This window comes from Garra rufa, chromosome 12 (assembly GCF_049309525.1).
Source record: "Garra rufa chromosome 12, GarRuf1.0, whole genome shotgun sequence".
Lineage (NCBI taxonomy): Eukaryota > Metazoa > Chordata > Actinopteri > Cypriniformes > Cyprinidae > Garra > Garra rufa.
This window is the reverse complement of record NC_133372.1, coordinates 43,033,199-43,050,717: the sequence shown is the minus strand read 5'-3', so window position 1 is coordinate 43,050,717 and position 17,519 is coordinate 43,033,199. Positions and strand designations below refer to the sequence as shown.

Below are 17,519 nucleotides of genomic sequence, written 5' to 3'. Positions count from 1 at the left end.
AGCAGTCAAATTTTTTTAATCAAACGCAGAAATCATTTTGATCAAATATAAAACGATTTCAGAAAATCAAATTCACAATTGTGTTGGAAGTTTAAAGACAGTCCAGTGCTTTTTTTCACACATGAATTTAAGCGCTGTCACATAACTCTCATAACCATAACAATCACTACTGTTAGAACACTGACAGATATGCTGAACGAAGCAAAAAATTCCTATAAAAAATATGTGCTGATTTGGCAACAGTTAAATCAGTCCATGAAACAGTAAAAACAAAGAGGATATTGTCCAAAGTTGCAAAACACTTAAATAACAGGATATAAATAACTGTCAGTTCTTTAGTAGTATCTTCTTTATTTATTTTTGTAGGGGGTTTTGCCTTTTAAAAACAGGACTGGATGGGAAACAGGGGTTGTGATCAGGAAATGACACACAAGCCAGATTTAAACTCAGGTCAGCCAGCATAAGAGTCATTGCACGACATGCATCTACATTTCCAGCACTAGTAGTCTCATCTTAAAGAAATAGTTCACCACAAATGAAAGTTTGCTAAATATGTACTCATCGTTAGGCTGATCAACATTTAGATCACAATCACCAGAATAGATTTGAAGAAAATTAGCATTACATCACTCACCAATGGATCCACTGCAGTGAATGGGTGCCGTCAGACTGAGTGTCCAAACAGCTGATGAAAAAAATCACAATAATCCACAAGTAATGTAAATACATTATCCACAACCTTTAAACAAGTTCTTTTGTGATAAAACCACCTTGATGGATTTGTTGGAACTTTAAACTGTTGCTGACGGCTAAAATACGAGTTCTGAATCAGGAGAGAAATATGCATAGAAGTAAAGAAGCATTAAAACACCTTAATGATGGGTTTGTTTCTTACAAACACACAGTTTTTTTTCTTCACAAGATGTTAAATAAGGGACTGGAGTGGTTTTGATTAATTGTGGATTTCTGTGATGTTTTTATCAGCTGTTTGGACTCTCATTCTGATGGCACCCATTCACTGCAGAGGATCCATTGTTGAGCAAATAATGTAATGCTAAATTTCTCCAAATCGGTTCTGATGAAGAAACATCATCAAAACTCATTTACATCTTGGATGGCCTGAAAGGAAGCACATTTTCAGCAAATGTTCATTTTTGGGGTGAGCGATTACTTTAAAAATTATTAAAAGTGGTTTACACAACTCATATATTATACTCCAAGTTATCTGAAGTAATTCAGAAAAAGACTTAAATATACAGGATTTAATATTGAGTAAATAATGACAGAATTTACATTTAAGGCTTGCTCAGATCCACTAGTTCCACCTATTCAAATCATACATGTGTATCTGCTTAACTACATTTGACATTTGCAGCCTACATCGTACTGTTAGATAACCAACATCTTTATAGTCTCAAACCAAGAGAGCCACTTAAAACCAGTCCACTGCTTCAAATTGTTTTAACAGTGACTCAAGTGAAGCCTTCTTCTGAATGAATCCACTCATCGGTTAGTCATCAATTTTCATTAAATTTTCCGTTGCACAATATCCTACATCTGGCTCAAACGTTGTGTGTGTAACGTGTGACAACAAACAAAAGTGCTTATTTAAACTCCGAGGAACTCTGAGTTTCCTGTGTTTACATGTATAAATTTCGATTTCAAGCTCAACCCCATGACTTCATGAAAGTGAAGGACCTTTTCACAACAGCATTTAGAGCGCACTGACCTGCCAAACATTTCATAAGCAAGAAAACGAGTCAAAGTGGCTATGGCATGTGCTCAGGTCAGTAAATGCAGCAGCAATGGCGTCAGAAGGTAAATCCATAATGCTTTCAGTGCGTGTCCGTCTCCTCGCTGCCGAAGAGGGTCCTCAAAGTCACATCTCTCGCCCTGATACCCGCTAAAACACTGGCACTGGAAGTCTTCGCTCATCCGCCGCTGCTCTTCCACACTCACATCTCCCTTCACGTGCAGCTCCTTTCCCTGGCCTACTATGGTGTGCGTCTGTGGATCAAGATGGAGATATGTGTCTGTGTCAGAATTTTTGCGCAGACAGCGGCCGTGGGAACTGCACAGGAAACGACTGCACTGCTCGGCTGCAGTAGTGACATTGAGGAGGTATCGGCCCAGTGGACCCAGCAAGTACTGGTTTAAACTGGAACAACTGGCCTAAATGATGAAACAGACAAAAATAAGGAAATTATGTCAAGTTTAAGAAGAAATTGAAAATGGACAAAAGGCTGTTGCTATGTAATTGCTAGGTTTGTTTTAGGTGGTTGCCAGGGCATTACTAAGGTACTGTAGGCATTTTAAAGTGCTACTATGCAGTTGCTAGGGTGTTGTGGGTAGTTTCCAGGGCATTGTTGTAGACACTTTAGGGTATTACTATGCAGTTGCTAGGGTGTTGTGGGTAGTTTCCAGGGCATTGTTGTAGACACTTTAGGGTATTACTATGCAGTTGCTAGGGTGTTGTGGGTGGTTGCTGGGGTGTTTTGGGTGGTCGCCATGGCATTGCTAAAGTATTGCAGTCATTTTAGTGTGTTACTATGCAGTTGCTAGGCTGTTGTAAGCACTTTAATATGTTGCTATGCAGTTCTAGGGTGTTGTAAGCACTGTAATATTTTGCTATGCAGTTGCTAGGGTGTTGTAAGCACTTTAATATGTTGCTATGCAGTTGTTATCGTGTTGGGGGTGGTTGCTGGGGTGTTTTATGTGGTTGCCAGGGCATTACTAAAGTATTGCAGGCATTTCAGTATGTTACTATGCAGTTGCTAGGGTGTTTAAAGGCACTTTAGTGTGTTGCTATGTAGTTGCTAGGGTTTTGTGGGTGGTTGCTGGGTGTTTTGGGTGGTCGCCAGGACATTGCTATGGTATTGCAAGCATTTTAGATTGTTACTATGCAGTTGCTAAGGTATTGTAGGCATTTTACTGTGTTGCAATGTAGTTGCTAGGGTGTTTTATGTGGATGCCAGGGTATTGCTAAGGTATTGCAGGCATTTTAGTGTGTTACTATGTAGTCCCTAAGGTATTATAGGCATTTTAGTGTTACTATGTAGTTGCTAAGGTATTGTAGGCACTTTAGTCTGTTGCTATGCAGTTGCTAGGGTGTTGTGGGTGGTTGCTGGGTGTTTTGGGTGGTCACCAAGGCATTGCTAAAGTATTGCAAGCATTTTAGTGTGTTACTAAGCAGTTGTTAAGGTATTGTAGGCACTTTAGTCTGTTGCTATGCAGTTGCTAGGGTGTTGTGGGTGGTCGCCAAGGCATTGCTATGGTATCGCAAGCATTTTAGTGTGTTACTATGCAGTTGCTAAGGTATTGTAGGGACTTTAGTCTGTTGCTATGCAGTTGCTAGGGTGTTGTGGGTGGTTGCCATGGCACTGCTAAGGTATTGCAGGCATTTTAGTGTTACTGTGCAGTTGCTAATGTCTTGAAGGCACTTTAGTCTGTTGCTATGCAGTTGCTAGGGTGTTGTGGGTGGTTGTTGTAGTGTTTTGGGTGGTCGCCAAGGCATTGCTAAGATATTGAAGGAATTTTAAAATGTTACTATGCAGTTCCTAAGGTATTGTAGACATTTTAGCATGTTACAAAGTTGCTGGGGTGTTATGGGTGGTTTCCAGGGCATTGCTAAGGTGTTGTAGCATTTTAGTGTGTTGCTATGTAGTTGCTAGGGTGTTTAAGGTGGTTTCCAGAGCATCGCTAAAGTATTGCAGGCATTTTAGTGTGTTGCTATGTAGTTGCTAGGGTGTTTAAGGTGGTTTCCAGGGCATCGCTAAGGTATTGAAGGCATTTTAAAATGTTACTATGTCTCCAGGGCATTGCTAAGGTGTTGTAGCCATTTTAGTGTGTTGCTATGTAGTTGCTAGGGTGTTTTGGGTGGTCGCCAGGGCATCACTAAGGTATTGTGATGCCAGGGCATCACTAAGGTATTGCAGGCAGTTTAGTGTGTTGCTATGCGTTGGCTAGGGTGTTGTGTGTGGTCGCCAAGGCATTGCTAAGGTATTGCAGGCATTTTAAAATGTTATTATGCAGTTGCTAAGGTATTGAAGACATTTGAGTTTGTTACGATGAAGTTTCTAGGGTGTTGTGGGTGGTTGCTATGGCATTGTTAAGGTGTTGTCAGCATTTCAAAGTGTTACTATGCTGCTGCTGTTTTTAAAATGCCTGACATAAAATAATAGTCAGAAAGATCTTAGTATTAATACTAATTTATTAGTATTAGTATTATTATTAGCAGTAATAGAAATCCCCCAACAAGCACTATTACTGTTTAAAATCCAATATAATGTGGTGCATAAGTGCTTACATTGCTGCTGGCATAAGCAGCTTCACCCCAGAGAACGATACCAGCGGCACCCAGAGCCACACTTTCTCCAATGGTGGACACCAAATCCATCTGCATAAACACAATTGAAGAAATCTGTGATTTGTTTTTGAGTTTGTTAACAAATAAGAGTTCATTTAACTCAAGCTATGTGTTAAGGTCACAAATATTGAATGGGAAAAATTTTGTAACAGAAACTCAAACTAATAGTAAAAAAGTAGGAAATCAGCTGGTGTGGTGTGGTGGGTGTTGGCACTAAAAATGTGACCAGCACCCTTCCTGTTCTCCTGCACACACACACACACACAAACAGAGATAAAGAGCAGAGATGATGGTTATGTAAGGAAAAGTTTTGTGATACACCACACAAAGACCATATACACAACACACTCGCTTTAATCTTCACTAAAATTGCAGGGTTAGTCAGGATGGCTGAATAAACACAACGATGTTATGAAAGCACTGCAAAATCACTTTTCTGGATGAATCATAGAGTTATAACTGGGATAGAAATAAGTAAGTACACAGTTCACCTTTAAGTCCTATAATCTTAAAATCTTGAATATGAATATATCTTGTTTTAAAGATGTTTAGATTTTTTTTTATCTTTAGGAGGACAAAAACAAAACCAAAAGTTATGCATGTGAACTTTACTAACGTACACAATAGAAGAACTATTTGCAGATTCTCAGAAAACGTCTCTCTGGCCTCTGAACAAACAAACTGGAAAGTCACTGACAGTTGAATGGAATATTTTGTCCTTTAAGGTCAACCTTCATTTCCGCACATTCTGTTACATGTCAAAGTTTAGCTCCAGGTCACATGGAGGGATTTACATACATTTAATTACCTATTTGCTAAGTCATGCCTTACAAATGTTACAAGCCACTGCTACCTTAGCAACCCTTGACATCCACAACACTATCAGACAAACTTATGCTGTAAATCTATAGAGAATCTGTCTTTAGATATACTAGTCTATTTTAGTCTTTAAATACTCTCAAACTGTCCAAAAAACAATGGTTTTAGAACATCAATAAATCCCCCTACATATAAAGGAGAAGTTCACTTACAGAATAAAAATTTCCTGATAATTTACTCCCATTATGTCATCCAAGATATTCATTCTTTCTTTTTTCAGTCGCAAAGAAATTACATTTTTTGAGGAAAACATTCCAGGATTTATTTCCATATAGTGGACTTCAATAGTGCTCAGTGGATTGAAGGTTAAAAATACAGTTTCAATGCCAGGTTTCCCAACCATGGGATAAGGGTCTTATCTAGTGAAACATCTGTCATTTTCTTTGAAAAAAATATATATTTATACACTTTTTAACCACAAATGCTCATATTGTCTAGCTCTGCAATGCGCATGCGTACTCTGTACACTCTGGTTCAAAACAGTTAATCTATGTTGAAAAACTTCCATCTTATTTTCTCCTCCAACTTCAAAATTGCCCTACATCGCTGTTTTGCCTTTTTTTTGTAAAGGGTGTTTGGCCCTCCTTTCACATTCATTTTGAAAACACTGGGTTGGTACTTCTGCAGCAATGTAGGATGATTTTGAAGTTAAAGGAGAAAATGAGATGGTAGATTTTCAACATACTTCAACTGGAGCTCACAGAGTACGCATGCGAAACGCAGAGCTAGACAAGATGAGGATTTGTGTTTGAAAAGTGTATAAATTGTACATTTTTCTAGAAAATAACCAATTGGTTCACTAGATAAGACCCTTATTCCTTGGCTGGGATCATGTAGAGTCCTTTAAAGCTGCACTAAAACTGCATTTTTAACCTTCAATCCAATGGAAGTCCCCTATATGGAGAACAATCCTGTAATGTATTTATCAAAAAACTTAATTTCTTTGCGACTGAAGAAAGAAAGACCTGAACATCTTGGATGACATGGGGGTGATTAAATGATCAGGGAATTTTTATTTTTACTTTAAAGAGTACAACAAATACTACAAATAAAATAAACTCTTAAATGCTTCTCCATCACAAAAGTGTCTCAAACACTCTTGCTCAGATTTGACAAAATATAATCTTAACTTTAATCTGCAAAGTCAGAAATCGGAAATTAACTTTACTAATTTAACGTTCTTTCATTTTCAAATTGATTCAGATTATCAGAATAATGTTAAAAATAATATCCAATCAATTTGATCATTTTTGGTGGTTCTGCAATTTTGCTGAAAATCACACTGTTCACTAACACCAGTAATGGGATTAAATTAAGATCTTATTTAATAAAAAGCTATTTCTTTGAAGAAAATTGAAGCTCACTGATGCTTCAGAAGGAAACACGATGCATTAAAAGCCAGGGGTGAAAACTTTGGAACAGAATGAAGATTTGAACATTTTTCTTATTTTGCCTAAATATAATTTTTCCCATTAAGCATTGCCCTTCAGAAGCTACAGGAGATACTTACATGAAATCAAAATAAGTTCAATTTACCCTGATTTTCAAATTCAAAATGTTTTCACCCCCCAGCTCTCAAAGCATCGTGTTTCCTTCTGAAGCATCAGTAAGCATTTGAACCTTCTGTAATGCTTGCATATGAGTCCCTCTGGAAAACCAAATAATTTGTGGGACCTGAAGGATTTTTCTGAAGAACAGCAAGCAGTTTAACCGTTCAGGAAAAACAAGGGACTCATGAACAGCTATTACTAAACAAAAAACACAGTATTAAAAATCAAGCGTATGTAAACTTTTAAATGGGGTCATTTTTATAAATGTAACTATTATTTTCTCTTGTGGACTATATGTAAACATGTGAAATATCATATTCAGGTCAGTAGTAAATAAAAAATAACCTCTGTCAGCAGTTCCAGCTCTTTGGCGTACGTAGGGCGGCTGTAGACAAAAACAGGACGTGCCATTCCCTCTCCAACTGATGCCAATCTCATTCCCTCCTTCACCCGGTTTCGGACGAACTGCCGACCGGAGGATGTTGAACGCAACTTCGAGCTCATGTAAATGGATGGAAACAGGGCCGTGCTTTCATTCCACAGCCACTTCAGCTGGTCGTTCCTGGCCACCTCCGCATCCGGGCAGCGTCCCGTGTAGTTCTCCAGACTGTTACGATAGTCGTGGTTATAGCAGTCAGGAAAGAGGTAAAAGCCCCAAAGCTGATTGGGACGCAAGCTTTTGGCCAGCCGTAAAGTCTCTAGCATGAATATACGACTGGACATCTCAAACTCCTGCTGGGCGACTTTGCTTATCTGGATTGAAGTCCAGCCTGGGTTTTTCTGGCCCACTAAGAGCCGCGAATGGCTCTTGTAAATGTCTTTGGTGTCCCAATTACGTATCCAAATCGGGCGCCATTCCTCCCAATCGATCACAGCCAGGCCTTGCATCGTCGGATTGGGAATGTACTTTTCAATCCCCTCCGGAATCTTCTCTAGGTGCTGCGTGAGGCTGGCGATCTGCGGTAGGCCGCCGTTTACCGCCATACCGTCTTCAAAGTGAGGATACAAGCCTAGACGGTCTTTGTAGAACATGGTGAGGTTCTGTTTGGTGAAGCCTTCATTTGGAGAGGCCACGATCTGAAACTGATTGAGCTGGAGTTGGACCTTGTGCCGTGGCCTGCAGTCTTCTGTCGGGGCGTTCCAGACCAAAACCACAGGCTTCTCAGAGTAAAGTGGCCATCTGGTGGGCTTCAGATCTTTAGCGAGAGCAAGATGATCCAGAGCCAGTAGAACCAACAGCCAGAGATGGATCCAGTAAGCCATGACTTCAGTCATTCACAATACGGGCCTTCACTTCTGCTGGAATAAAAAAAGCACATTGTGTGTTACAATCCATTGAAATCAGAACTTAAATATCTGATATCTTTCTGGTATCAGTGTTAATTTAAAAAGGAAACAAGAAGGCACAAATGCTACCGTTAAAATTAATTTTTGGTATACTTATGGTAAGAAATTTACAAAATATCTTTATGGAACATGATCTTTACTAATTTAATAGTTTTTGGCACAAAAAAAGGGATAACTTTGACCCATACAATGTATTTTTTGTTATTACTACAAATATGTGCTACTTAAGACTGGTTTAGTGGTCCAGGGTCACATATTTCAAGATCAATCAGTGCAAGTTTCTTTTAGTTAAAATAGCTCAGACTTACATTTTAGTCTGGGACTAGGCTTAAGCCTTGTCTGTGAAACCGGGGGGAAATTTCTTCAGCTTTAAATCAGCAATATTAGGTGAGGAAATAACTGACCTTTGACATTAAAAATAATCATTTGCAGAAAAATAAATCAATGATATTATTACTTGGAGGTGAGTTCTTATTTTTAAAAAAATTTGGTTGCTATTATAAAATTACATAATAAAAATCCAAAGGTTATCATGGTACCAATGTAATGCAATGGAATGTTTTGTGAGTGTAAAAGTGTTTAAAACAATTAAAAACCAACGTCATCCTGTTCACATTATCCATAGAGCAAAAAACAAATATGAAATCAATACAACATTTTCATTAAATATCTAACCCTTGACATTAAAAATAACACTTATTCCCAGATAAAAAAAAAATCCAAGATATTATGATGAATTGGAGGTGAGTTTTTATTTGAAATAAAGTGTGTTAATATTCTAAAATGATATAATTATATGATACATATTCCAGTGTTACAGTTATTCTTTACTTACTGAATAAAATATTATATTAAATATTATAAAACAATATGTAATAAAATATTATTAAAATGTTAAATATTATGTTTTAAACATATTATACATAATTATAAATATTTTAAAACATTTAAAACTCACATCATCCTGTTAACTTTATGCATAAAGCAGCAATCATGAAATCAATACAATTTTTTCATGAAATATCTCACTTTTGACATTAAAAATAACTCTCATTCCCAAATAAATATATCCAAGATATTGTGACTTGGAGGTGAATTTTAATTTGAAATAAAGGTTAATATTCTAAAATGATATAATTATATAATAAATATCAAAGTGTTACAGTTATTCCCTACTTATTGAATGAAATATTATATTCAATATTATAAAATTTAAATATATAGAAAATAATGATAATATATAGTATTTATATAAAATTAAAGTAAATATTTATTTGTAATAATATATAAAATAAAATAAACATATTTAAAAAAAATATATATATAATAATATTATATCCCAGTTTTAATATTTTATTATGCACATAAATATTTGCAGAAAGATCTAAAAATCTGTTTAAGGAAATTTTAATGATGTAACATTGTTTTTAACCAACACTTTTACACAATCATACAATTCATAGAAAGACACATGATGATATTCCAGCTGAAGGCAGAATAACCTGATCAGATATTAATCTTACTGACCCATAGGACAGAAAAAGCACAATTAAGACATATTTAATGTCTCATATGTTTCTTCTGTGGCATTGGGATTAAATGAAGAGCAAATAGAAAGCTGAGAAAGTCTCTAGATGTTTCTCAGGTAAAAGTCTCACACAATACTCAGATTTGTCAAGACACAGTCTTGAGATCAAAAATCAGAGATCTCAAAAACTAAAATATTTCTCATTAAAGATCACATTTTATGAGCTATGCTCTATAAACTTAACACAATGCTGTTTTTTCTAATGATTATCAAGGCAAAGATCAAGGCAAGTAATAAAATGTAGTACAATGGTACTTTGAAATATACCATAGTTCTGAAATTCATGTATTTACATGCTATTTCGAAGAATACCGTGGTAATATATAACTAAATATAACAGTGAATCTTTTTGTGAGCACAAAAAGTGTTGTAAAACTATTAAATCCAACATCAGTCTGTTCACATCGTTCACAGAGCAACAAAACAGCTTTTTTTCATACAAACAACTCACCTTTGACATTAAAAATAACAGTCATTCCCAGATAAATAACTCCATCCTGTGGTTGCGATGTGAATCATTGCTGTTACCACGTCGCCTGTTGCCTTCTCCGTTCATAAAGGCTTGAGATCAGGCGGACTGATGTCGTGTGAGGTCTGATATGTCAATCTTCTGACATTCTTCATCTGAGACGCTTATCTTTGCGGCAGACCAACAACTTCAAAGCTCCGCTTTCATAAGTTTCATTGATTCTGTGCGGGGGGCGTGGCTTTATTACCAGCTCACTGGGGGCGTGGTTTTCTTTATGCAAATGAGTGTAATGTGTACTTTGAGTCAAAAATTATCAAAAAAGAACGCTAAAATAATGAAACAGTAACATTGAAAAACGTTTTTATTTAATTAATTTGATAGAGTGAAGTAATAAAATAATAATAAAAAAAAGGCACAATCAGAGTCCAAAAGTCACTGTTAACGCCACAAAATTAAATAAATCTAGTTTAAGCGTATATAATGATTAACTTTTTTGCCCAAAAATAAATAATTTTCCATCTAGGCTAGATTTTTATTTTTTTTTATTTTTTTTTGAAGGAGTAATAAAAAAAAAGGTTGAAATAGATATAGATAAATTGGATAGATGATAGATAGATAGAATTACGCTTAAAGCAAATAAAAAGTAAAAAAGCATAAAACAAAATTCACAAAATACCGCTACACAAGTCGTCAAGCTTATAATATAATACAATATAATATAAATAATTTAATAAAATAGATTAAAAAAATACACAAAATAAATAAGTTGTCAAGCTTATGTTATAATATAATATTCAAATAATTTAAAAATAAATTATTAATTAGAGTTAAAGTCCAAAAGAACTGTTAACACCAAAAAAATGAAATTAGCTAAATAAACAAATACATACATACATATATAAATTAATAAGTAAATTAATAAATATGTGTGTATATATATATATATATATATATATATAACATTTTTTTTAAATAAAGGCCAAATTCCCCAAAAATAAATTATTTCCCATCTAGGCTAGATTTGTTTAATTTATTAAAATTTTAATTATTTTTTTATTTAAATGTCTCGTCCACCATGTATTTGTAAAAATAATTTTAATATTTAGCCATATTAAGTCTTAGGTTTGGTCTATAAAACTGTGAGCAAAAATAGTATGAATTAACTCAAACTCATCCGACGCTAGAGGATGCACATGATGGATATGAAATCAGAGTAGCATCGGGCGGCTTTCAAGTGGTTCCTTTCTGACAATGACCCGCAGAGATCCTGTTCCGCCGTTCCTGCATATTCTGCTGACTCATGTGTGGCCTCTGTCAGTGCATGTGTGTGCTCATGAAAGAGAGAGGGCCACTTCCTTCCTCGGGCCTTTTCCTTTTCTCCCTGTTCTTGGGGTTTTACATCACCGTTTCTTCCAACTAGGCAGCGCCAGGAAGTTTTAACAATATGAGAGGAACTGGACGCACACACACCCGTCACACCCGCCTCCCAAAAATGGCAAACACACATCCTTGAGCACTAGGAGAGATCCCCTGTATTATCACTCCATCTCTACTCCTACAAGACACTCCCATAGAACACCCTCAGGTCAAAGCACAACCAGCAGCTTGGCCAAGTCTGTTAAAAATGTCAAATACATATAAACCCCACCTACTTTAATTTAATTGTCAATCTCAGTCATTTCAAGCACAGAGCTGATGATGACAGAATTGTAATTTTTAGCCTATCTGTTCTTTTAACAGTATTTTCACACACACCGAAGCCCCTAAGGGCCGCTGTAACCTTCATATGTCTCATCACGCATTCTCTCATAAACCCTCCAAGCGTTTATTCTCTCTTATCGGTGTCAGTGATTGTGCGCAGACATGGCATCCTGTCGGAGCTTCCTGTATTTCATTCACAGGGGTGGGACAAACATTCCCAATGAAGTCATTTACACCGAGACAGTCATCTGTTTCTAATGAAACGTACCTTTGAGGGACGGGCCGGCTCTGATAATGCATCCATCGCATGACGCTGGAGATCAAGTCACTGTACAGAATCGAAAGCCTCCCGACGGTGGACTTCAAAGTAGCGAGGAAACATTTAAAACAGCTTAACCTCTGACATTTCACTATATACCACACCCAGATCTCCGGTGCCAGGCGACCTACAGTACCGACGGCCAAAATAAACTAAATATGGGAGAAGAATGCGTTTTCAATTCATAGCTCAGAAAAAAAGTGTGCAAAAGAAATTGGAAAAATTTTTTTTTTTAAGTATTACACTTACACCAATAGTAAAAATTTCAATAAGTTTCAATAATCTCAGGGCCAAAAACTGTTAGCAGATGAAAATTCTATAATAATAAATAAATGACAACTAAAAAATTAAAATAATTATTATTATTACTATTATGAATGTCTATAGTTTACATAATAAATAATAATAATTTATTTTAAATAAATTAAAAACAAAATGCTTATCACTTGTGAATGAGTAGCAACTAAAAATACAAAAAACATTGTTACTTTAAAATAAAACAATACAATTTTGTTTAGTTGAAGTAAAGTCAAAAATTCACATACACCTTGCAGAATCTGCAAAATGTTAATTATTTTACTAAAATAAGAGAGATTATACAAAATGCATGTTATTTTTTATTTAGTATGTTTACACAAGAGAAAATAATAGTTGAATTTATAAAAATGATAGTTGTTCATGATTCCCTTGTTTGTCCTGAACAGTTAAACTGTTAAATCCTTCAGGTTCCACAAATTCTTTAGTTTTTCAGCATTTTTGTGTGTTTAAACCCTTTCCAACAATGACTGTATGATTTTGAGATCCATCTTTTTACACCGAGGACAAATGAGGGACTCATATGCAACTAATACAGAAAGATGCTTCAGAAGGAAACACAATGCATTAAGAGCCAGGGGGTGAAGACTTTTGAAAACTTGAAGATCATGATAAATGTAACTTTTTTTGTCTTCTGGGAAACATGTAAGTATCTTCTGTAGCTTCTGGAGGGCGGTACTAAATAAAATATATATATATATATATATATATATATATATATATATATATATATATATATATTCAGGCAAAATAAGAAAAATGTAGCCAACACATCTTCATTTTGTTCAAAAGTTTTCACCCCCTGCTCTTAATACATAGTTTTTCCTTCTGGAGCATCAGTGAGCGTTTGAACCTTCTGTAATTGTTGCATATGAGTCCCTCAGTTGTCCTCAGTGTGAAAAGATGGATCTAAAAATCATACAGTCATTGTTGGAAAGGGTTCAAATACACAAAAATGATGAAAAACCAAAGAATTTGTGGGACCTGAAGGACTTTTCTGAAGATCAGCAGGCAGTTTAACTGTTCAGGACAAACAAGGGACTCATGAACAACTATCACTAAACAACAACAACAACAAAAAAACACAGCTGTGGATAATTCAGGTAGCAACACAGTATTAAGAATCAAGTGTACGTAAACTTTTGAATGGGGTAATTTTCATAACATATTATTGTCTTTTGTGGACTATATGTAAACATCTTTTTGTGAAATATCTTATTCAGGTCAGTACTAAATAAAAAATAACATGTATTTTGTATGATCCCTCATATTTTGGTGAAATAATTAACATTTTGCAGATTCTACAAGGTGTGTGTAAACTTTTGACTATAACTGTATGTAGAAACAAAAAGTGACAAGAACACAATGTAATTAAACATATTCCCCCGGTTTCACAAACAAGGCTTAAGCCTAGTCCTAGACTAAAATGTAAGTCCGAGCTGTTTCAACTAAAAGAAACTTGCACTGACTGATCTAAAATATATATCAGTGCCTTTGTTTTGTCTCAAGATGCACACCAGTAATATTTTTTTCTAAGCACGTTTATAAAAATTACTTAAATGTCCTAATTGAACTATGGGTTAATCCTGGCTTAATCTAAGCCCTGTCTGTGAAACCGGGCCATAATCAAAAACTATAACAGTACATTAGTGATACTAAAATACCACTGGTCACAACATTACGTACTGTTTGAAAAATAGATATTTATTTTGAAATTGTGCTGAAGATTTAATTTAACAGTGAATATCCACAATTAAATATCCAATATCAGCTGATACAGATGTATTAAAATATTCTAATATTGACTAATAACTGATATGCTGCAGACAAAAGTCTTTTCTCACTAAATATTTTGTTTCCCTTTAACATTTTGGATGTAAAATGGACTGTGACTGTAATTTCATGTTATTCTAAACATTTACATTGACTTACATAAATAATTACTACTGTGTAATCTGCTAAACCATTTTATTCAAGTATCAACTCATAATTTACTGTACAATAAATGAGAAAAAAAGTGCAGATGTGGGTTGCAACCCAACAAACAGAGTAAGACTTTGATACAACAGAATATTATAATAAACAATACAACGATGAACGCACACTGCAACAGACAGACTTCAACAAACACCAGTGATTTATGTACAATCCCTGCATTGCTTTAGGCTCCGTACTTACAAGCTCTCACCGCACATGCTTTCCTAACTGTACATCACAGAAGACAAGACACCATATGTCTGCTGTCTATACATCAAAAATACAAATCAGAAAATGTGATTCATGTTTTTGGTCAAAGCCATGTGAAGGGCAGAACGCCCTCGCTGTCGTAACACAGAGCCACGGCATCTTTTCAGAAGAACACAGACGCTGGAAGGAGGGTCTGGAGTGACACTTCCCACAGTTTGTGTGATTATATTTCACAGAGGATGACAGGGAAGTCAAAGTGGATTCGCGGATGATCCAACTTAATGATTCCCTGTAGACATGAAAAAAAAAATGAAAATGACTTTTTTTTTTCTTTTTTTTTTGTAAAAAAACTGAGCTGTAAAACTACATTACGTGATTTAGGGTAAATAACAATTTCAGATAAGACACAAAGAACAAACAAACAAATAAATAAAATTAAATGTAAAAGAAGTGTTTAGATAGGAGACCAGGGACAAAAATTTGAAATAAATTAACCAAAAACAAATAAAAAAGTTTAGATGAGACACCAGGAATAAAGAAATAAATACTCTTTTACAAATAAATTATAAGAAATAAATGAGACACCAAGAAAAACTAACAACAAACAAACAAACACACACATTCTTTTATTAAATTAAATGTAACAGAAGTGCTTAAATTAAAAACTTTAAAAAATAATTCATTAAATAATTAGTTAATGTCTTTTGATGCCAAATGTATTTTTTTTTAGCAGATACACATTTAAAAATGTGGTTTCTTTCTATTCTGGACAAACTGAACAAAAAATCTACTGTAAATATCATGTATCACTGAATATCAAAATCAAGTAACAAATTATGGGTTTTCCAGGCTGTGATGAAAATTAAAAAAGGACAAGCCCTTAAATAAATCAAATCTTAATTTTAGCAGTTAATCATCATAATTAATTATAATTAATAGTTATTCTGTATAAATTACACTTAATTTCTTGAGCTGATCCTGTCGATTTGCACTAAATATTACCATGTAACTGTACCTGAGGTATAAGGTTTTTCTGAATTCTCTTCAGTTTTGCTTTCTTTCTGCCGTTCTTGGTCACCACAGTCTCCTCATAAAATTCATGAGCCAGATCTCCATCTTCATCGAAATACAAGGAACTGCAAAAACAAACAACAGCTGGATGAATAACACATAAACACACAGTCTCATTACATCAAAAAAAATTAAAAAAAAATAAAAAAAAAATTATGAAATTAAAAAGTGTGCACAAAATGTGAATTATTTATTTTGTATTTAATTAAAGATTTATTTCTAAATTAAATATTTATTTTAAGTAAATATGTATGTATATGTACACTACCAGTCAAAAGTTTTTGAACAGTATTATTTTTTATTTTTTTAAAGAAGTCTCTTCTGCTCACCAAGCCTGCATTTATTTGATCCAAAGTACAGCAAAACAGTAAAAGTTTTGAAATATTTTTACTATTTAAAATAACTTTTCTATTTGAATATATATTTAAAATGTTATTTATGTATGTAATTTCAAAGCTGAATTTTTAGTATCATTACTTCAGTCACATGACCCTTCAGAAATCATTCTAATATTCTGATTTGCTGCTCAAAAAACATTTATAATTATTATTATGTTGAAAACAGCAGAGTAGAATTTTTTCAGGTTTCTTTGACGAGTAGAAAATCGAAAGAGTAGAAACAGCATTTATCTGAAATAGAATCTTTTGTAACATTATACATTTCTTTGCCATCTTGCTAATTAAAAGTATTAACTTCTATAATACTTTTTCTTTTTTTGAATGGTGTAGTGTATAATGTTACAAAAGCTTTTTATTTCAGATAAATGCTGATCTTTGTATCTTTCTATTCCTGAAAAAAAATGTACTCAACTGTTTTAAATATTGATAACAATAATAATCAAAAATGTCTCTTGAACAGCAAAAAAGGATCATGAGGTGTAATGACGCTGAAATTTTAGCTTTGATCAATGGAATAAATTACATTTTAAAATATATTTAAATAGAAAACATTTTAAATAGTAAAAATATTTCAACATTTTACTGTTTTTGCTGTACTTTGGATCAAATAAATGCAGGCTTGGTAAGCAGAAGAGACTACTTCAAAAAACATGAAATATCTAAAAAAAAACTTTTGACTGGTAGTGTATTTATGTTTCTGGCATTATTAAAATTGAGCACAATTTCCCACAAACTACTGAGAATGACTAAAACGCACTGTGGTTTTTGTAAATTTAGAATATAATTAAATAAACAAATAAAAAAATTAAGAATTACGCAAAGAATGTATCGTATCTCTATAAACAAAATATAGTTTCTAATTTCTGTTTCTTGGTTTTTGTTCAAATATGACATGGACGTGTTCCTGATTTGAGAGTGACTTTACATGCCTCAAACCACTAAGTACAAACTATACTAAACTAAACAGCTTGCAGATCTTGACCTAGATGATCACAGGGTTTTTACCCTTTTTTAACATTTACCTTTTCCTTGTAAAGACAAAAGGTGTTGCGTTCTTGGAGCCTCGTAGACGAGCTAAACACTGTTCGCTGACCTCACCGGGAGCTTCTCCTCCAGCTCCCGAGCCGCTAAAAGGCCAGACTCCTTTGGTTTTGGATCCGCTGCCTCCCATTTTTATTGACAGTGCATTATTCAAGAGGAGGCAGAGCGGCCAGCAGATCACATCAGTTCAGTTCTGGAAAACACAGAGCATGTTACAGACTTCTGCCATAAAGGCAACATATGGTAATGCATCTGGGCATGTGTGGCTTGTGGTGTGGCTTCAAAGCA

General features: G+C 34.6%; 2 protein-coding genes across 3 annotated transcripts in view; both read right to left on the bottom strand.

Moving 5' to 3' along the window:
- Positions 1 to 1,290: 1,290 nt before the first annotated feature.
- Positions 1,291 to 10,378, bottom strand: LOC141347027 (hyaluronidase-2-like). 2 transcript variants are annotated; one of them, XM_073851998.1, is made up of 4 exons: positions 10,182 to 10,378; positions 7,141 to 8,094; positions 4,307 to 4,396; positions 1,291 to 2,172 (listed from the first exon to the last, which is right to left on the bottom strand). In XM_073851998.1, the coding sequence occupies exons 2-4, from the start codon at positions 8,068 to 8,070 to the stop codon at positions 1,783 to 1,785; spliced, it is 1,410 nt and encodes a 469-aa protein (XP_073708099.1). In that variant the 5' UTR covers positions 8,071 to 8,094; positions 10,182 to 10,378; the 3' UTR covers positions 1,291 to 1,782. The 2 variants fall into 2 exon arrangements, with proteins under 2 accessions (XP_073708099.1, XP_073708100.1); XM_073851999.1 differs by having other exon boundaries at positions 7,141 to 8,091.
- A 4,521-nt stretch (positions 10,379 to 14,899) lies between these two features.
- The window catches only part of LOC141347038 (tumor suppressor candidate 2-like), a 4,006-nt gene continuing 1,386 nt past the window's right edge, over positions 14,900 to 17,519 (bottom strand). The window contains exons 2-4 of the mRNA XM_073852012.1: positions 17,213 to 17,424; positions 15,737 to 15,857; positions 14,900 to 15,010 (exon numbers count right to left, since the gene is read on the bottom strand). Coding sequence (XP_073708113.1) covers positions 14,945 to 15,010; positions 15,737 to 15,857; positions 17,213 to 17,361 — 336 coding nt within the window. The 5' untranslated portion in view covers positions 17,362 to 17,424 and the 3' untranslated portion in view covers positions 14,900 to 14,944. The remainder of the gene's footprint in view (positions 15,011 to 15,736; positions 15,858 to 17,212; positions 17,425 to 17,519) is intronic.

Excerpts from the sequence above, each read along its gene's own strand:
- LOC141347027 (XM_073851998.1), bottom strand. The coding sequence starts at position 8,070 with ATGACTGAAGTCATGGCTTACTGGATCCATCTCTGGCTGTTGGTTCTA. Across the intron at positions 4,397-7,140 it reads AGCTGGAACTGCTGACAGAG|ATGGATTTGGTGTCCACCAT; the intron begins GTTATTTTTTAT and ends GTGTTTATGCAG. Across the intron at positions 2,173-4,306 it reads CTGCTTATGCCAGCAGCAAT|GCCAGTTGTTCCAGTTTAAA; the intron begins GTAAGCACTTAT and ends TTCATCATTTAG.